The 22072-nt window shown below is 48.1% G+C and overlaps 1 protein-coding gene across 2 annotated transcripts in view; it reads right to left on the reverse strand.

The window, feature by feature from the left end:
• Nucleotides 1-22072, reverse strand: part of LOC144136276 (BTB/POZ domain-containing protein 6-B-like) — a 115787-nt gene that overhangs the window by 88010 nt on the left and 5705 nt on the right. The window contains exon 1 of one of the 2 annotated variants that reach the window (XM_077668488.1): nucleotides 1026-1831. The exons of the other annotated variant lie outside the window; for it this stretch is intronic. Within the exon in view, the coding sequence (XP_077524614.1) occupies nucleotides 1026-1200 (175 nt within the window). The 5' untranslated portion in view covers nucleotides 1201-1831. Of the gene's footprint in view, nucleotides 1-1025; nucleotides 1832-22072 lie in introns of those variants that run through there. 2 annotated transcript variants of the gene reach the window in all.

A 22072-nucleotide genomic window follows, 5' to 3' on the forward strand; every position in this document is an offset into this window, starting at 1 on the left:
CTTCCTTTTATAGCGTGGGAATACAGAGATAGCGCAAGTAGAAGACAGACAGAATAGAGGCGTTGTAGAACGGAACCTTCGCAGGAAACCCCATTTGCTGCCTTTCTTACGATCCTTGCTCCGCTGGCACTGTGCAACTAGGCACGGTTTTTTTAGTAGGTCTTGCAGAAAATTGGTTACCAGCCGCTAACACGCAAACTGTAAACATAGCAGGAACCACTTATAAAAGTATACATCAGAAGATGTCACAAATAAAACACTGCGCAGGAAGTATCTAAATCATAAGGGGAAGCGCATCCACGGAAGCAACGGCATGTTCTGTGACCAATACGGCCGCTTCTATGAAGGTTGCACCCAACAACAGACATATGCACCGAAAAAGTGCGAATGGTTGACCCTGTATATGCTTAACCTTTAAAAGAAGCTCTCAGCCAGCAGCTCACTGTGTCACGCTGATCCACAAAACAAAGCGTCATGCGGTCGCGAACGTGTGCATTTGCGTGCGATGAGTCGCAACACAAAACAGGTCTTGTGTACAAAGTTTGTCCCAAATTGATTGGTGGAGGGTCACTGAGCCAGCATTGCCCAAACGATATGAGAGGATGCCCGAAAGGTATTGGGATTAGAAACGCATGCCCGTAACAGATCAAGTTTAGGATGGATAGTTTTTTGGCTTCAATAGCCAATCTTAACGAACTTTTAGCAACTGACGAGTGCACGGCCCTTTTATTTTCCCTCTCACTCTCAAGGAAGAAAAATGAGTGCCCAATCAGCATCTGGTAGCTGCACTCGGGGCCGGACACAAGTGCATCAGCAAGTGCATCGCCGCATCAGCTCTGTGCACATCGGATGCACCTCGAGCTGGCTGGCTCCACTACGTCGCCTCTTCCTGTTCTTAAGCTCCCTCCTTTATCATTTCCCTTACGGCACGGTTCGGGTCTCCAGCGAGATATGTGAGACAGTTACAGCGCCATTGCCTTTCCTCAAAACCAGTTTTCGAGCTGGCTGAATGCGAGCCGCCTCACCGATATCGGTGGGATGGAAGTCTCGGGCGTCCAGCGTCGCGCTCTCCGTCGGCCAAGAGCTGCAGCGCCGGCGGCAACGGCGGTGTCGGCGACACCGGCGGCGATCCTGCTGGCAGGCCGGTTCAGCGACCGGCCTGGATACCGTTTCCCGCGGAGCTGACGCAGCTTCGGCCATCGTGACGCAGCCTCACATCGGCTCGGGCACCGGGCCACTCTCGCCGACACGGAGCGCTAGCACACGCGGCGTAGGTTGGGATGCCTGGCCACCGAATACGTCGTAAGCCGACGCGGTGCACGGTAATTTCTGGGGCTACCAGGCAACCTGGCGCACCTGCGCAAACGGCGCTGGTGTCCACGTCGCTGACGGGAGTCGCACTGAGTCGGCGTGTGTAAAAGGCATCTTTCAGGAGGTTCAGATACGTCCTAGTGAGCTCACGGCTGAACGCCAGTCCGCGTGGCACGCCTCAGAAAGGACATGCTTTTCCAGTAGATGGTACCGGGTTGTCAGTCCAGTTTGTCTTTCTTGGTTTCGGCTCACTCCGGTCATGCTGTTTTGCTTCGTGCAGCTCATTTCAGCTTCTTCGGCAGGAAACCACTCCTCCGTCGTGAGCAACGAGGCAGAGATAGACGCACACGTAGGAAAGTATGCAGGTGCAATCGGTGCACTATAATCACAGACAACGAACGAACACCGCTGTTTTCCAGTGTGATGAGTTAAACACGGCCGGTCAGCAACACAGCAGCAGCTCAGAGCCTCTCCCGCGACTGTTCGCGGTGTTGCACGCGGCAGCCGCGCCGGCAGCGCAGCTCTGCAGGGGTTCGGCCCATGGAAACACATGTGCGCCGCCGCCGCAGCCGCCACCGCTGCTGCTGCCCGCCGTGCACAGCTGTGCGACCCGGCCCACCCTCGCCCCCTCCACAGTAGAGAGGACTCTTCCGCAAACCGATGGCCCGACCTTGCAGGCACATCGGCCGCTATTGTCTAAGAGCGGAGGAAAGTGCCTAAACTGGCCGCTGCACAGGTTATGACTAGCGAGGGAGACCGCTGGGTATAGTGCAGGCTGCCGTTTTGAGCGCCGGTGTCCCCACACGACAATGGGCGTCGCTTTATTCGGGCCGCCGTCTTGTGGACGTACGAAAACATTGCGAGACGTACAGCGAACACAGGCTGCTTTTGGACGACGCAGCGATCTGTGCGTTGAAAGGGAAAAAAATAACGTGAAAAGAGAAAACTGACCTGCTGAGTCAGCGCGTCAACGACGGAAAGCTGACAAGCAGCGAAACCTGAGCTATCGCCGCAGTATCAGCCGACAAGGACACCCCCCGGTGTTCTTTTTGGTTTTGCATTATTTTCGCAGCATTGTTACCATTTCTGATGTGAAGGGCAGGGTCGCATATAAGCACTTGACGCACCACAGATATCACGGCCGAATAACCGTGTACGATTATATTCTAGTTATATCTCTACAGCGGTTCCTCAAAGAGCAAGGGCCGCTGAATTAATGCTTTGAGTCAGAACGGAACGTCAAGACTCCGCGTACGTCGGGGAGACCACCGCATTCATGAGGCGCGCAATCACAGATGCAAATGCAATGGCAGCAAATTCTCGGCTAACGCCATCTTACAACGCTACCGTGGATACGCAAAACAGTGCTGCGGCCACTGAAGACTTGGTGCGGACCACTGACACTGCAGCTCGGGCTTGCGACAAAACGAGCAAGATGTTCCTTTATGATTGTTTATTCGGACTCTCTTTCACGTTAACCTGGTGTATCGCTTTTCTCTTAAAATAGGATGATTGACTTGCTATCTTATATTACGATTTTTAAAGCATCTAAAGGTAACGGGCAATGGGTGCAAAAAAGCGGTGTCTAAAAACGTCAGGCGCTTGCTTTAGTGTGGACTCTTGGTCCACATTTCACGGTAAGTGTTCTAAACACTCGGATGGCCTTCGCGCTATGAAACACATAGCACTTTTTTATGTCAACATTAAAGCTGTTGAGCACGGCAATATATTCGCTAGGGCAAGAGTATTTTCTTTTTGTCGCCTCTTTTTGCCTCCATACTTTTAGATCTGGTCTGTTAAATTACCGTATAGATAACATCCTGGCCAAATGAACACCGTATGGTTGTTATTTCTGTTGCAGGAAACAAGGACCACTCGCACATCGAAGTGCTCCGAGTGGCAGTGCTCGCGGCAATTGGGCACCGGACGCATTTCAGAGCATAAGAGCAAAGTTAGACAGTTTCGTCACGTGCGTGACTCTGTCGTTATGAGCAGTTCATATGCAGACATGTACAGTAGCAAGAAAATATCAATCAGCCGTCGCGTAATAAATAATGCTTAATGGAAGAGGTCCATAAATTGGTCATCCACGCAAGGACGCTTCTGGGCTCGCGCGCCCTCGTTCTGGAAATGACGGCGGTGAAACTGAGAAGCATGCTGTTTTCTCACTGTGGTGCCGAAATCTTCCCGAGGACTGCCGCAACAATGCATGCCAAAAAGAAGAACGCAAAGATAACCATCGGTGAAACCTTAACAAGTGCCTCTGAGCGATCCTTCTTGGGAGAAAGTACGCACTAGACACGTTGCATTTACTCTGCGGCGATGATGCTCCCAGATTTCAGCGGATAGACCGCCCTCCGTTCGTCGTCGATTTAACCTGATGGGCAACGACACCTGCTTCAAAGTTTGTTGGTGCTGCGGTGGAAGCGCAAACTAGCGCGAGCAAATCGTCAACAAGGCTGGATGCGGGGCGGTTGAAACGACATGTTGGGACAACCAAACTCAGCTTCAATCCCAATTCGATGTAATCTGCGGCGAAAGCTCACATTCCGACGCATGGTACGGTACGGTACGGTATGGTATGGTATGGTATGGTATGGTATGGTATGGTATGGTATGGTATGGTATGGTATGGTATGGTATGGTATGGTATGGTACGGTTTATGGTTTATGAGGGTTTAACGTCCCAAAGCAACTGAGGCTATCATGGACGCCGTAGTGATGGGCTCCGGAAATTTCGACCACCTGGGGTTCTTTAACGTGCACTGACATCGCACAGCACACGGGCCTCTAGAATTTCGTCTCCATCGAAATTCGAACGCTGCAGCCCGGATCGAACCCGCGTCTTTCGGGCCAGCAGCCGAGCACCATAACCACTCAGCCACCGCGGCATGGTATGGTATGGTATGGTATGGTATGGTATGGTATGGTATGGTATGGTATGGTATGGTATGGTATGGTATGGTATGGTATGGTACCTGGGGTTTAACTTCCAAAATTTTCCCATGGACTGTAAGGAACACTGAATGTGGTGAAGGGCTCCCGATTAATGTCAACCACCCAGCATTGTTTGCGTGTGCTGGAATCGCACAGCACACAGGCGTCTTTTGCACCTCGCCTTCATCGAAACGCCAAGGTACGAAAGCGCCGGGTGACCTGGCGCCTCTCTGAAACAGCTGCGGCTGCAGATCGCGCCAGGAGATTTTTGTTTTTAACCTGGAAAAATTAAGAAGGGCGAAGTGCCATGGATGAAGCGGATCAATGGTGTATGGAATCTTGTGTTTGTGACGTGACGCGTAAAAAAAAACGAAAAATTGGAGGAGACACTTAAGCTCCGCCTTAAGGGTATGACGCGATAGCACATTTGATTAATTCCCCTACATGCAGAAGGTCTTTTTCTACTTTACATTCATAGATCACTGGGAGTCCTCATACCCCTCCTGGCGCAGTGGTGCAGCGGTTAATTAGGCGATGCGCCACTGCCCTGCGCTGACAGGTGCTCCGCGCGGTGGGCCTTGTGCCGCCTAGGTTGCTCTTCCCGAGCGACCAATCATTAATTTAACTGCCACCTGCCACGGTGGGGAGTTTGCTCACTACCAAGTGGGCAAGCTGTGATGGCTCCGCAAGGTCGCATGACATAGGTGGCCCATCTAGTACCTCCTAGGTTGCTAACTGGGGACCACCTGCCAGAGCCATGCCCGTTATTTTTCGTTCACAACGCTGACATCGGACTTTCTGGAGAACGGGGCCTTAATATTAGTTTTTAGGAAAGGAAATGGCGCAGTAAATGTCTCAGCACCCGGTGAACACCTAAACCGTGTCGTGATGGCAAGGATGAAGGAGGAATAGAAAGAAGGAAGAAAGAGGCGCCGTATCGAAGGGCTCCCGAATAGTTTCTACCACCAAGGTATACCTATAGGAAATGGAGCGGAACGTCTACAAGCTGAGCAGCAGAAGAGAGCGCCGGCAGAATGTCCAAAGTGTGAGCAACAGGAGCGTAATGCCGAGTACAAGGCGCCAAGACCGCCAGGTGCGGGCTCAGGAAGCGGCACAAAAGCAGGACTGTAGACGCCAAAACTCAGCGCTGGCTCGGAACGTTGTGCGAAATCGCGAGAGACCCAGATACCATGAAGTGCAGGCTCGGGAAACCGAAGCCCCCAAATCTGCCTGCGGGCGGTGGTGGGAACGTCACAGCAAGTAAGCACTTGCGAAGGAAGGTGCAGCACAAACGCTACAGCAACTGCAAAAGCACAAACATAATTCCTAGAGCTGAGCATCCACAATACCATGGGCGTAGTCGCCCTTTAATTTTTTCCATAAATACTTCTGCTGTTAGTCACCTTATTTCCAAGCATGTTTACCCTTACTGGTATGTCTTTGATTTTTTTTAACAGGATATATTATAAGGCTCCCGTTCTTCAGAAAATCTGGCGTCGGCGTTGTGAATTAAAAGCAGGTGGCTCACGTGCCACCTATACCACATGACATTGTGACCTTCCCACCGGACTGTGAGCAAACTGGCCCCCATGGAAGGTGGCAGTTAAATTAGTGATTGGTCGCGAGAGGATGCTCGGAAAGAGCGGCCTGGTTCTCACAAGTAACACCGCAGTGGCTGTGTCCGAAACAGCCACCTGCCGGGGCAGTGGCGCATCGCTTAAGCTCTGCACTACTGCGCCATGGGTGGTATGAGAGCTCGCAGCGATCTATATATGAAAATGAGACGTAGAGAATTACCGTGACTGCCAAGTGACACGCGAAGGCGACCGCAAATGGCACCGTGCGCAGGTTCACGGCTAGTGTTTTTGTAGGCCTTGAAGTCTCAGCACAATAACCGAGTACTGGCATGAGGTTATACCTTTTACACGGGTACTGGTCGGCTTTCTTTTCAGAACTTCGCAGAGGTTAAATGAACGCAACCTATGACATTTTTGTTAGTTTCTTTATCATGCTCAGGATCTGCCGGCTGCATCTGCCAAGATAAAATTTCTTACAGCTCCTTTGTTCACAATGAGGCAAAATCAGGCAGTGACCAGTGAGCTTCATCAGCCATGATTCCTGACCTGATGTTACGCCGTCAAACCATCGATTACAACAAGAAGACTGTTAGTCATTCACTAAACAGTCAAGAATTGCTTTTGTTTTCTGCACATCAGCTTTACAGCGTAATCTGTTACTGCCGGACCCAGCAGATTCAGCCGTTATTTCCTCTTATTAGTGAACCATTTCATTCAGCCTTTATCCCGAGGTTAGCCCCTTTTTTGGTTAATATAGATTCCGATCACTTCTATGCCATACTGACAAATGGCGCGGAATGTGAAGTTGCTACCTGGTATATCTGATCATAAAGCAGTTGTCATGCCACTTTCTTTTTCGCTTCGCAGAACACAGTACGTCTGTACTACGTTTCGCGATTTTGCACGCGCCGACGACTTGTCCATTGCCGACACACTGATCGAGTGACGCATATGAATGAGTTGAACAACTTAGCGTGTGCAGTGATGTCAATGTTTTGTTAGTTCCTTTGAAAACATAGTTCAGGAATGCATACAGCGCCATGTACCGATAAGAACAAAAAAGACAAACGCGCATCTACCTTGGATTACAAGGGATTTGGTGCAATTGACTACACGTGTGAACAGGCTGCGACGGTCGAGGCGTTCTGGCGACCCTTTGAAGGCAGCCCACTTTGATGAAGCGAAAGAGGAACTTCGGCTGAAGACTAACGCTGCGAAAGACTTCTATTTTCGAGTCACACTGCAGAACTTAATAGAAAGTAACCCTCGCAAATTTTGGAAATCAATTTTACCTCGTTCTGAAGCCTCCAACAGCCTAACTATTGATGATGTCGCTACCAATGACGCATTCGTTATAGCAAACGCATTTAGTTTCCAATCTGTATTCACAAATGAAAACTGCGAAATTCCTTCTCTCGCTGCTACTCCTCGTACATCAATCAGTGGCATCTGTGTAGGCAGCTGAACGTAAAAGCGCAAAAAGACAAGAGCACAGAAAAAGACAGACAACGCGAGCGTTCGTGTTGTCTGTCTTATTCTGTGTCCTTGTCTTTTTGCGCTTTTACGTTCAGCATGGAAAACCAACTCGCCCAAACGCGTCCATAATTGTATAGGCAGGCAGGGAGTTCTCAACCTCATTTTGAATATAGATACTAAAAAAATGTCCTGGACCTGACGACATCAACAACTTATTTCTTGCACGCTATGCGGAATATATATATATATATATATATATATATATATATATATATATATATATATATATATATATATATATATATATATATATATATATATATATATATATATATATATATAATTGGTTTTTGGGGAAAGGAAATGGCGCAGTATCTGTCTCATATATCGGCGGACACCTGAACCGCGCTGTAAAGGAAGGGATAAAGGAGGGAGTGAAAGAATAAAGGAAGAAAGAGGTGCTGTAGTGGAGGACTCCGGAATAATTTCGACCACGTGGGGATCTTTAACGTGTGCTGACATCGCGCAGCACACGGCCGCCTTAGCGTTTTGCCTCCATAAAAACGCAGCCGACGCGGTCGGGTTCGAGCTCAGTAGCCGAGCGCCCCAACCACTGAGCCACCGCGGCGGGTAACGAGCAGATACCTCACTATCATATTTCAGAAGTCATTGTCCAGCGCCACTGTTCCGACCTCGTGGAAGCTCGCGAAAGTTGTTCCTGCTTTTTATGGAGGCAAAACGCTAAGGCGCCCGTGTGCTGTGCGATGTCAGTGCACGTTAAGATCCCCAGGTGGTCGAAATTATTCCGGAGCCCTCCACTACGACGCCTTTCTTCTCTCTTTCCCTCCTTTATCCCTTACCTTACGGCGCGGTTCAGGTGTCCAACGATATATGATACAGATACTGCGCCATTTCATTTCCCCAAAACCAATTATTATTAATATTATTGCATAAATCGGGCAATGCACAATTATTAACGAGTTATAGACCAATATCGCTCACATCCCATTCTTGCAAGCTTCTCGAGCACATCATTTTCAAACACATCATGGAGTTCCTTCAAGCTAACAATATTCTGAGTGATTTACAGCGCGGCTTTCGCCGCGGCTTCCGCACAATTTCGCATTAACCAAGTTATCTCACGATGTCACTCATTCTCTTGATCTCGGTAACCAGATTGACGCTATATTCGTTGACCTATCAAAAGCATTTGACACTTTTCGTTCGCAGTACGTATCCTTCAACTCGGTTATCTCTTGTACAGTGGATGTCTCGTCAGGTGTTCCGCAAGGGTCCGTTTTAGGGCCACTTCTTTCCCTTCTGTACATTAACGACCTCCCTTCTAGCATATGTACTAAAATTCGCTTACATGCAGACGATTGCGTGCTGTACCACCCCACCACCTCCATTCAGGATCCCTCCTTTTTAAATAATTCTTATGCTAGCTTCTGTGAGTGGTGCGACACGTGGCAGGTGAAAATTAACTTCTATAAAACGGTATTCATGTCTTTTAGCAAATCCTTGTCTCCTCCTTGTTTCACATATCCGTTTAATGGCTTGTTCTTAAACAAAGTGACCGAATATAAATACCTCGGACTTCTTTTTCCTGCCAACATGTCTTGGTCGAAGCATATCAATCTAACATGCAGTAAAGCACTTCACGGACTCGAGTATCTGCGACGCACTTTACGTGCAGCACCACGTCTCATAAAAAGCTTCTAGCTTACAAACGCTAGTCCGACCACTTATCGAATACGGCTCAGTTGTTTGGAATCCGTATCAGCCAGTATACTGCGATAAAATTGATTCTGTCCAGAAGAAGGCAATTCGTTTTATATATTGTCGCTGTGAAAGAGAATTCTCGCCCTCGTCTAATCTTAGCGCACTGTCTCTAACTCCGCTTTCAACACGCTTTCAACACAGTGCCTCAAATATATTTACACGATCATTAACTCACTGCGCCTTATAAATATATGGCAACGAACACGTTACTTTTTCTGCTGCATTATCTACTAGGCGCTACCACTGTTTATACATTTCTTCACTTTACGCACGTACTGACATGTACAAATTCAGCTTCTTCCCGCGTACCATCGAGTGCTGGAACTCCCGGCCTGGTGAAATTCGTTCAATTCCATTTCCGCAATTTTCGGCTGTCATTGAATGTCACTGACACCTTGCTTTGTTCATATTATATTGTATTTTGTTTGCACTTTTTATGTATGCATGCTTGCATTTATGAACATATTTACTCTTTTCATGTATTATATATCACCACTCCTGCAATAGCACCTGGAGGGCTGCAATATGTACAAATAAAATAAAATAAGAATAAATACTGTTTCTTCTTTTAGGTCACTCTCCTGAATGTGATGTCTACAGCAAAAAAAAAATAATAATAAATTTTTTTCCCCGAATGGGCCGAGAATAAAACCAAGCAACCTTCAGACTGCGAGGCGAGCGCGTGACCCATAGGCCACAAAACCGCGTTGACTTTTGGCGAATAAACGTGAACCTAGTGTATGCGTTGTCTTACGACTGTATTCTAATGCGTGTGTCGTCAGAAGAAAGGAATCTTTAATGAACGTCGCATTAGAACTCATGACAATACAATGCCTTAGCATTCAAAGCCCTTAAATAGTCTTAAGTGCCCTCCGTAATTTTTGCACTCTCAACCGCCCCTCCTCTACACCGCAGGCACGCTTGTGGGTGAAAGTCCCAACTGGGCCATTTTGATTAAGGCTTGTTTCGACGTAAAATGACGGCATTAATTTTGGGGTTGCGACTGCGTATAAAAAACAATATTGCTGTGTTGTGTCGCTACCTATTCAGCTGGTGTTCGTTGCAGGAATGTTCCCTCATGCTTCCAGGCATTCCGGTGAAATCGTTTATTTGACAGTACAGAAATGTTTTTTTTTTCTTTTACGGCACCACATCCCAAGAACTTTTTTAAGCGGTCGAGCGGTGTGGATCATGCAGCTGCGCCCGGCGATGAGCGAACAGTGCGGCAGTATAATAGCGAGACACTGCACGAAAAAAACGTGCGCAGCGCGCTCGGTGCTGGCAGCAAAACAAACGCAACATATGCACCGCGCGGCAATGCCCTCATTTCCTGCTTGGACGCGAGTCATCCACAACGCGCCGGTATATGGCGGCGGCAAAACACGAGGCAGTCTTAAAACGGCCCAGCGGCAGCGCGAAAACGGCGAATAAAGTGCTGTTTAAGCCAGGCATTGAGCAGGAAGCCGTTGGTACCCCGCATACCGATACTGGAATCGGATTCATCGCAGCTGCGTGTAACCTGAGTTCCGGGTCGAAGGGACCACGCCGCCGCCTCTCACTACCCCGAGGGGTGCGTCGCCGCCACTCGTGCATTGCAGTTGACACGACTACTCAGGGGCGATGACTGATTTTGATTACTCTACAGCAGAGCTCGTAAAGATGTCAGATCACCCAAGAAAATAACTTCTCAAGAAGTAATAGGTAATAGTATATATAGATAGAAGTAACAGAAGTAATAGATTGCGCAATGAGAGTCAGTTGCTGGCGGGAGGCAAGCAGCAGTGTGACTACATGGATAAAAGACAGCAGATAAATAGAGCAATGTCATGAGGCGGTAGGGCTTTTGGACTTCCACTAAACGCGGGAGGGGGAGGGGGGGGGGGGGGGGGGGGGGGGAATCCGACTGTGCGGATACGGGCCGGTGCAGCTTCGCCTACTAGGCTTTGTTCCGGTGCAACGCCAGTGGTGGGGATGGGTTGGCCGGGGCCTATCCTCTGGGGATGTAGAACCCTATGGAAGTGGCAGCGACTCCCACGCAGCTGTGAGGGCCAGTTGCGCTCGTGAGGTCCGATGCCTGAGCGGAGGCAGGCCTGGTTATATTACCAAGCTGGACACACGGAATCCGGCACGGAAGGCATGTCCAAAAGTAAAAAGGTTTTCAAATACATGCATCTACCTCCCTCCGAACGGTGGGGCGTGCGGGTCTGGCTACCGACACGCCGGTTTCTGGTTCCGGAGAAACCACCGCGGTAGCTCAGTGGTTAGGGCGCGCGACTATTGATCCGGAGTTCCCGGGTTCGAACCCGACCGCGGCGGCTGCGTTTTTATGGAGGAAAAACGCTAAGGCGCCCGTGTGCTGTGCGATGTCAGTGCACGTTAAAGATCCCCAGGTGGTCGTAATTATTCCGGAGCCCTCCTCTACGGCACCTTTCTCTTCCTTTCTTCTTTCACTCCCTCCTTTACCCTTCCCTTAGGCGCGGTTCAGGTGTCCAACGATATATGAGACAGATACTGCGCCATTTCCTTTCCCCCCTAAAAAAAAATTATTATTATTATTAGAAACCAGGTCCGCGCGGGGTTCATCGTAGCCGGGCTCTAAACTACGCCTTGGGGAAGCGGTCTTAGGCCGTCCGCGGGGCTGTAAGGGCCATCGCGGGACGCCGAGGAAGGTAGTTGTAGTACGACCTGTGCGAAAGCCATCGATGTTGTGGAGTAACGGCGGAGTAAGCCCGGGTCATCTCACCCTAAGCCACGTTCTTGGTATGTGGCTCCGGTCAGCCCTGCCTTGAACACTCCCTCCTCAGTAGGAGTGGATCAAGCTAGGGGAGAAAATAAGTGCATGGTTGTTTGGATGGAAGCACAGGTGGGTCCCCCCGGAGGTGTTAGTTCATAGCGCCGAGGGCCAGAGGGTCGATAGGCTGACGATCTAAGCATCTATTGGTCGGATCACACCACGCATACTTCCGGTTTCTGAAGAACCGTGAAAAGCACTCGACGGCCGGTAGCTGGGCGGTCCGAAACAATCCCTGTGAGTCGGAATAACCAACGACCTCGTCTGCGGTCGGTACGGACTGTGGAACCAGCTGTAGTGGAGGGGCCCCAGGTAGCTAACCCCGTCGTAAGTTCTGTCTCCGGTGGTCGGAGCCCGTTGCGTTTGATGGGTGGTCGGGCATCCCGTAAGCGGGGCCGCACCATTGGGCAATCTCGACGCCCTCCCTGTCCTGGTTAGGCAAGCCAGCAATGGAGTCGAGACATTCGAAGGATCTGAACGAAAAACTCGCTGTCCCCATACCCCTCCAAATTCCCATAACCCATTTATCCAACCCCTTCCGCTACTTCCCAGAGGAGATCACGGAAGTCTCTCCCGGCTGTGGGTCGCTATAGTGCATTCCCTTATTGATTTCTTTCCACCCTCGGGTGGCAAAATTTCAATTGCCCGAGGGCCACATCTTTTATATTACCATTGTGATTATACCCGTGATACAGCAGTGGTGCGGCGGGAGAGGCAATTATTCTTATTCATTTAGTTGCCTCGACTTACTATATGCCACTAAGCACACTGTCCCATTCGTTATGGTGGTTGCTTATGACCTCCGGTGGACATGATCATCCAGAAAGGTCAAATGATTGCCGGAACGTACAACTTCCATGCGCGACCGTTCTGGAGACTGCATTTCGTAGCAAGTAAAAGAGCTCGTTGTGTTCGCGCTTTTGTGCACGTTGGGGAAGGTGCATCGTGCTCTTTTTACAAAGCCAGTTTTTCAGGCCTTCCTTGGCCAAACCTGGCCACTCTCAATGTTAATCTGAATTCGAGAAACAAACTGTTCCTACACTCTTCAAGCTTTAAGTTTCGGCCCCATAGGTGAGCACTTGCTTTTTTTTTCTTTTTTTTTTGCTATATCTGAAGACTTTTCCCGTACTCTCCGTGATAGGAGAAAGAAATTATGGGATTATGCCAAGCAAAATGGCGAAAAAGGCGTGAAAGCAGTTCTGAAATATGATACGCTTCATTTGGGTAGTAGGCGTTTCCAATGGGACAGTGAAGCCGGCACCGTACGGGAACAATGACAAACCACTGTTCATTCTGCGATGTGCCCGGTCAGCATTTTGTCAATCAATTGCCGCAGTATAAAAAATAAAGTTGATGACTTTCACTTTCTTCTTCGTACCGTGCAACCGACCTTTGTTTTGGGAACAGAATCGTGGCTCGATCCTACCATCTCAAGCGCTGAAATATTTCCTGACACGTACGAGTGTTTTCGTCGCGACCGTTGTGCACGTGGCGGAGGAGTGTTTATTTTGGTCCATAAAAGTGTCCCGTGCGCTCAAATGGAATTCTCTGATAGTGAAACTGAATTGGTTGTTTGCAAAGTACGACTGCCGAACGGGAAAGCAATGGTTCTTGGGTCATTTTATAGGCCTCCTGGTCCTTCTGTAAAGCCGCTAGTTGGCTTATCTCATTTTCTTGAAACCATTAACACTGAATGCCTTGTTTTAGGGGGGGACTTTAACCTTCCAGACATTGACTGGTCAGCTAACGAACCAAGAGATATAGCTCGAGGGAATCTATACTCAACTTTTTTTGACATTTTAGATTCCAACACCTTTTGTCAGTATGTGCATGAGCCATCACGAACGGACGGAACTGGTCACGTACTCGACCTCTTGCTGTGTAACGTGCCTGATGTTGTATGCAATGTACAAGTGTTGCCTGGTTTGAGCGACCACAATATTATTCTAGCAGATTTATTAGTTCACTACGTGAAGGTTGCAAAACCACCTAGGCGAAAGATTTATGTCTACAGCAGGGCCAACTACGAGGCGATTAGCGCTGCTTTCGATTCGTTCTTTCCAACTTTTGATGAACTCGCGGATAACTTAAATATCGAACAGCTATGGAGTACATTCAAACAGAAATTGTTCGAATTACGTGAAGCTTTTGTTCCATTAAGCGTTATATCAAGTAAGAGAGCTCGAGATAAACCCTGGTTTAACACCGAGTTACGTGCCCTTGTTCGCAGACAGCGACGAATGTATCGAAGATACAAGTTGTCTAAATCGCCAGAGTGTTTGGCCTTGCTGAAAACAATAAAAAATGAATTCAGACAGAAGTCTCACATCGCTAAAGACTTGTATTTTTCGAATTTAGGAGAAAAACTTGTCAAAGATACCAAAGAATTTTGGAGATATGTGAAGCGTAATGGTAAGGATGACAGCTCAGTACCTGCTCTGAAAAATGATGAGTTAATCATCCATGATGATGAGGCTAAAGTTGAAATGTTTAGCCGTTATTTTTCATCTGTGTTTTTGCCACCTAGTTCACGTTCTGTCTGTTTTGCATTACCTCTTGAAATAGATTGCATGCCGGAAGTTACTTTTTGTGTTGACGGTGTGCGTAAATTATTGAAGGATTTGAATCAGGCTAAGGCTTGTGGCCCTGATGACATTCCTGCCGCAATTTTAAGGAATTGTGCGGATACATTATGTCTGTATTTCACCCGGCTGTTCCAGAAGTCTCTTAATGAAACCGACTTGCCTGCTGATTGGAAGGTAGCGCGTGTCGTGCCCATACATAAGAGTGGTATGCGAAACTCCGTTCAGAACTACAGACCCGTTTCCTTAACCAGCATAACCTGTAAAATTATGGAGCATGTAATATATAGTTGCGTTATGGCCCATCTCACCAAACACAATCTCTTATGCACTAGTCAACATGGTTTCAGGCGTGGATTTTCCTGCAATACGCAGCTGGTGGAGTTCGTTCATGATTTGGCATCGGCAATCGATAAGCAACAAATTGTGGACTGCGTTTTCTTGGATTTCCGCAAGGCATTTGATGTTGTCGCGCACAGTCTTCTTCTCTCCAAATTAAAAGCGTATAACCTGGATTGTAAAATAATTGCGTGGATTGCAGAATATCTGTCGTTACGAAGGCAGGCTGTTGTTCTGAACGGTATTTCTTCACAGTATGCACCAGTTACGTCGGGAGTTCCCCAAGGCTCAGAATTGGGACCACTTTTGTTTTTGCTGTATATTAATGATATTTCAGTTGGCATACAGTCTTCATTCAGGATGTTTGCCGATGATTGTGTTGTTTACAGAGTAGTAAATTCCACTTCTGATTCACAAATCCTGCAAACTGATTTAGATACTGTGGCAGACTGGTGTGTACGTTGGGACATGTCCTTAAATATAAACAAAACTGTTCACGTCACCTTCACAAGAAAACGTGCTAATCATCCGTATAGGTATAGAATTAATGATCTTACTCTCAACATAAGCAAGTCATTTAAATATCTAGGCGTCTTTTTTACATCGGACTTACGATGGAATAAGCACATTAATTATATTGCGAATAAGGCAGCGTCACGTTTGGGTTTTCTACGGCGGAATTTTAGCCATTTACCAAGTAACTTAAAAACACAGCTGTATTTCAGTTACGTACGCTCCATACTTGAATATGGATGTGTTTGCTGGGACCCACACACATCTGAGTGTGTAGGAAAATTAGAGAAAATTCAGAATAGGGCAGTTAGATTTGTTCTTGGTAATTATAATTGGCAAGTTAGTATGACGGAAAGCAAACGAAAACTTAACTGGCAAGAGTTGAAGGACCGTAGAAGGTACATCAGATTGAAATTTTTCCATGAGATTTATTATTCAAAAACTGGCATAAACCGCGAACAATATATCCAGGCACCTCATTATATATCAAAGCGACTAGACCACTGTTTGAAGGTCAGAGAATTTTCTTGCAAGGGTGACGTCTTGCGTTATTCTTTTTTTGTTAGAACTGTTCGGGACTGGAACAGTTTGCCATCGAGCATTGTATGTATTACATCTAACGAAGCATTTTTCCATGCACTGCAATAATTGCTTTATACCTATAAATGAAGTCTGTACCCCCCTGCTGTAATGCCCTGCGGGGCGATGCAGGTAACTAATAAATAAAAATAAATAAAATAAAATTTCTTGGGGGGGGGGTATAGGTAAGCTGTTGTTCATAATTTGGGAGCGACTCTTAATTACAATACAGCTCATATATTTTCTTCCGCTATTTTCTTCCTCATGATCAAAATTATGTACATGTCCAACATTCTCGGGCAAAAATTTTTTGAATACTGAAATATTGTGAGGTATCGTTATGGAAATATTGAAGGTTATGACCCAGTCTTCCGATGTGTCGCAAAATCTTTCTTGTAGAGTGTTTCTATCACACGCATCGAGCAGTTAAGACTGCCATAAAAAACCAATGAGGAACGCTTTTGACGTACAGCAAAAACGTTAATAGATAGAAAAAATGCGACCCTGCCAACGAATTATCTGCAGATATATTGATTGTTATGGTCAAATATTACAATATATGAGAAAATTGCGCTCACAAACTGGTTCCCGTTCAAAAATGCTTTTGTCCAGAATGGCTAAGTATGAATGGCCTTAATTCTCTTTTATGATTCAGTGATTACGTTTGCTTCCAGAATGTTTCAGTGTTCTTTTGCCCACCGTATACTGTTGCTGCTTCGATTAATTAATTGAGTCTCGCCTTTGTTTCGAGCATAACAATTTTTTAGTCTGCAGATATATTCCGGCTGTCCAGATTTTCAATCATTCCCCTTGTTTCGTCCCTTGAGCCACTCAGCGTAATAGCATATCGTTGAGTTGCTCAGCAGAAAACAACCATTCCCTTTGTCGCTCGCAGCGAATTCCGTCTATTTATGTTGGCCACTCTAGCCGCTTCGGGAAAAATTTGCACGACGCAAAAGACAAAAGTGATATCGCCGAAGAAATTTCGAGGTAGGTTACGTAAAAGCCTGGCCAAAGAAAATACGGTGGTCGGGTCATCGACTCTGACGTAGATTTAGAACCGTTTAGGCGATATAGTTAACGGCCCTATCGTTTCTTTACCTAAAATTTGAACCGAAGAACGTGAAACGCGCAAACCAAACAAAGATACAAATTGACCGCGATTTATAACCATTAAACACATGCAAGTAACGGCGGCGCAAGTCAGTACTGAACGCCTATAGCAAACGCGACTTTGCAATGCACAGGATTCATTCTTCACATTTTTCTATACTTCAGCCGTTATGCTCTTTTCAGCAACCGGAAACAAAAAAACACCATTCCTGAATAAGCCTTACCTATATATGTTCACTTGCGGCAGCTACGCAAATCCCTGTAAAAAACGGTGATTATACGGACTTTGTTCATTAAATAATAAGTTTACACACAGAAAACGTACTACAAGAAGTAAATACAAGCACCGTACCGTACTGTTCTTTCTAAGCGGGACACTGTATCACTGTTACAGACATCTCTGCGGATAGCGTCTGCCTAGTATTTAACCGGAGGCTACGGAACCGTGAAAATCCTTCCGTTTATTTCTGCATAAAACGAGATCAAACGTTGGAGACGCGCGCGCGAACTCGGTTAACGGGGCGTGGCACGCAGCTTGCGGTCGTTGCTTCTACGCCCACCTTTAGAGTCCCAGGGCAGCGTCCCTGAGCAAGTGTCCTAGGCCGCTGTCCACTGGGACGTCCGTTATAATCTATCCCATAAGGCTACTTTCATTGCCGCCTCGTAGCGAGCGGATCGCAGCAATGGCGTCAAGCAGACATTCAACACTGTGTTTTGTGTCCACGATACCCATACATCACCATCAACATCATGAGCAGCGCGTCGCCTCTTCCATTGACCTCCAATTAGCCTAGTACTGTGTCAGCTGTGGCCAACCTGTCTCCGCAGATTTCTGAAACTCATCTTCTCACTCGACTCTCTGCCGCGTCCTGCTTTGCCTTCTCTTGGCATTCACTTCGTTACCGTGGCTGACTATATATGGCTATCTGCTCTCCGCATTGCAAGCGCTGGCCATCCCATTTCCCTCTCCTTGAAACGCAGTCTGCCGTACTTTGTTTGCCAGGAAGACACCAGCTCTGTCGCCTCTACGCTCACAGCGCGTATCGAACGCTGTCAACCCACTTGCAACCTACAACGCACAAGACGAATATCGACCAGCTTGCCTTCGCTGACGGGGTCGACTCGCAATGCAGCGATGGTGGTGGAGTGGCCCAGCACTGAGCAGTGCTGATCGCTTTCCCTTGCACGCCCGAACTGGCTGCACTCGGCCGTGTAAGTACACACGCAGCGCTGTTTTGAGCGGGGAATGTGTGTCGCATGTGCAGCAGCTGTGAGCGCGACAATTCGCGCCATGCTCGGAGGACGCTCGGTATACCTACCCAGCTGTATCACTGAGCGAGAAAGCAGGGCTGATGGCTGGCATAAAAACTGAAGGCGGGGTGTACGGGGAGAGGAGATCGGTACACTTCGACAAAGCGTTCCCTCTCCCGCAAACTCACCTTCTTTCCCCTCTTGACGTTCGAAAAGTTTCTTTTCCTGCGTCAGCCGTCAAGCAGTCAGCTGTGATAGGGCCTAAACTGCCAGGTCTCGAGCGCCCATAAATGAGCCTGAAAGCAACGGCCACGGTCGCAGTGATCCGTACCGCGTACATGATTTTTGCTTATCAGCACGCTGTAGACATTTATATTATTGACTGTTGTGTTGTACGCTTTATGCTGCATATTGCGTTTTGAAAATCAACATGGGGAAATCATCAATTACTCTTTAGCTGTGCACCTATGCGACTATTGCAAGAAGACCGATATACGGCGCTTAAGGCCCGAAGCTGCACGTCAGTTAAGGGAGACGCCGTAATGAAAAACTGCAGTTTGGGTTCGACTTCCCGGTGCTCTTAACGTGCACTGACATGGCACAGCACAACGGCGCTTTTGCATTCCTCCTGCACCGAAATGCAGCCGCCGCGATCAGGACTGATATCGACAAAGGAATCTTGGCGGCCAATGTCTTCAGTCCTTCCGTAGCAACCATCATTTCTCCATTGTCTGCGATCGAGTGGATTGTGAGAGGAGCTGTGTTTCCCGCTGTGCTATATTCAGCCCCGCTAGAACCGCCGTTTCTCTAATTCAGTCGACCTCAGTACACTAGGTGCTGCTGAGCTAGTCGGTTTGTGGCATATAAATTGTATTCGAAAGTAGTTACGAACGTTGCATATAAGTTTTCTTATTGTACGCATAAGAAAAGCGCTACTTGCAAATGTTTATCGCGAAGCGGAAGAGCTTGATAGAAAACTGCAGCGTGTGGGACTTGGGTGTCAGCACATCGAACGCTTTTCTCTTATGCCATCACTGTCGTCGTCATCACAGTTATCTAAGTCTACAGCAGAGAAAAGGTCTCGTCCATATTCCTTTATTTAACCCTGCCCTGTTCCAGCTGCGCCCACCCTATCCCCACAGACTTCCTAATCTCATCCGCCCACCAAACTCTCTGCCGCCCCCTGCTATGTTTGTGAAGGCGGTCATATCAGAGCTCTGGCTTGCTTTAAACAGAAATGGGCACTTCTAGTTCCGGGGCGCAAACGGGCCGTGTCAAGAAACCAATATTTCGAGTTCGCAAGCAGCGGCCCGCACATAGACGCGCGTGCACCTCCACGCGTGCGTTGAGCCATGCACATTCTCGGCCTCTTTGTAAGGCGGCCGCTTGGATGCGCCTCTGCGCCCCACAATGGCGCGCATTAATGTGGTGCGTGCGCCGCGCTCAAAGGGCGAGCGTGGCCGATCCTCTGGATGAGGACCGTGGCTCTCGAAGCGAGCGGAGAGATAAGGCGAGCGCAGTGGCCGCGGTTCTTTTTTCGTCAAGGACCCGCATATGTGGAATTATACAGTCGCCATGAACGCTTCGCGGAGGAGGCGCACAGTAGATATGCGAATATGACTCTGGGATATTGATTTCTTTATGCACAGCACTGACGGCCACCTGCTTATTAAATCCTTAAATAATTACTTAGCCAGTGTGCTTGTTTGCGAAAGGCCACTTTGGTCATTACAATCCCGCAAATAGAGAAAGGTCACTGAGTTCCTCCCCTCCTCCCGGAGCCTTTCTGGTCTGTCCCCACCAAGGTTTCTCAAGTTTTCGTACGTGTGAAAATTGTGCCTTCCTTCTCTTCCGCGTGCTTCTGCGGCTGCGGTGTCCCAACGTGTGAATTGATTGGATTGTTCTGTCACGTTTCGATCGACGGCGCAGCGCGAGGCGAAATGGTGCTGGTGCGAAAGGAGTGGAGTCTGTTATATGAGCCATGTCAGATTGGTTAACATGGTAATCACGTGCGCGAGTTCGTAACGATTTGCCTCTAACAACACCGCAAGGCAAGGCCGATACCAATAATGGAGCAAGAGAGCGCCGACAGGGGGAAAAAACTGCCCATTTGTAGCAGCTGCGAAGACGTAGAAGCGCGATTCCGTTGCTGGAGAGAGCGGTGATCGCGGGCCCTATCGCTCTGGGCAGTCAAAGAGACAGAACATGCTCCATCCCAACTGCAATGAAAACCACCGCACGTAACAATATGCTTCCCCAGTATACTGGTTCCTGGTGAAGGTAGTTGTGTTGAGGCTGCAGTTCAGCGCGATCTGGTGGTTATGCAACACGCGTGTGGCGTGAGCCACCGCAAGAGGCTAAGGAGTAGTGCAAATGGAGGAGCGGCTCCCCAGGAATGTGTACGGGGGAGGTAGGCATTTGCGTTGGACTTAGTGCGGCGACTGAGTGGAGCGTGGACAGGTCCAATATGTGTGTATATCAGGGTACAGACAGGGTGCCCAGTCTTAGTCAGCCAACCGCCGTTAAAGCCGCTCCTTTTGCTACGCCCTTTCCGCGAGCCACCAATGTTGGTTCAAGATATGCGTAGTAATGAAGATGGGCTCCCGACGAAAAAAATTTTATTAGACGCGCGCTTTTATGTCCTCGTGGCGTTGTGCATGCGTGGTGGATTTCCGCGTGACGTGGCTGAGTTGCAGCTTACCCAACGGTTTTCGCCTAGCAGCAGATGGCGTGAGCGTCGCGGACGACCTTGCTTAGGACGACAGGGTCTCGTGCGGAGAGCGCATGCCGCAGCGAAAGTGCGCCGGAATACCAGCTGCTATACAAAACACTCCTGTACCCACATGCTTGCATCCTTGCAGTAAAGAAAAAAAAAAGGCTAGAGGAGGAGTGTCACATGATGGTTTGACGCTTTGTTGAGAGATGAAGAGGAGAATGTCCTCCAAAACCAAAAAGCACTCACCACACACGGATCGTCACGGGACATAATTGAAGCTTGGTACGTACCATCAAATGAGAAAAAAAAAAGGGATGTCGCTCATACGAGGAACAGCGCCATCTGTTGACACACATTGTGTGTTTGCAAGGGACGGAATGGCCAGCTCTACTTTTCATGTTTCTGGAAGAATTGCAACTTTCAGACAACTGAATCTCGGGGCAAATCTGCCTTACTTTATTGCAGCAAGATAAGCGTTTACCCTCTTCAGACCTGAGAAAAACCTCGTTTTTTTCAGTGTTAATCAAAATATATTTCTCGACTTGGGTGTTCACCAGGCGTAGGTCCAACAGTTTAATTCTATGACATTGCCCCGTGCTTTGTAGCGCGGGTCTGCATGCCTTCGGAAGCTTGCAACAACGACTTATTACGTATATTTAGTCAAATACATGCACGACAGAATGCGCACCCAAATCAAAATTACGAATAATCTGATGAGAAAGCAAAAGGCACTAGGCAGCTATTTGGCCGCTGGGAGAAGAAATCTGGTTTAGACAGATCAAACAAACTGGTAGGCTGCTAAGGGCGCCCCTCTTGTTGCGCAGCTCTTGGAGCGATAACTACGTGGGAGAACACTGAGTACTCTCTGACATCTAGTGGCACGCCTGCCGCAGACCTGATGCGTTTTTTTTAATAAACACCGCAAAAGACAGATGTGCATTATAACGTACGCAGTGTCTACCTGAAGGGGATATATCTTCCGTTGCTCCACTCCCCACCGATTTGCTACCACACCAGGTTGCTGATTTAACAAGTTGCTCGCTCACGGACAGCTGCAAGCGTAAGTAGACAGCGCGCAACTGACGTGATGCAAAATTACCCCTTA

The sequence above is a fragment of the Amblyomma americanum genome, chromosome 6 (genome assembly GCF_052857255.1).
Source record: "Amblyomma americanum isolate KBUSLIRL-KWMA chromosome 6, ASM5285725v1, whole genome shotgun sequence".
NCBI classification, from domain to species: domain Eukaryota; kingdom Metazoa; phylum Arthropoda; class Arachnida; order Ixodida; family Ixodidae; genus Amblyomma; species Amblyomma americanum.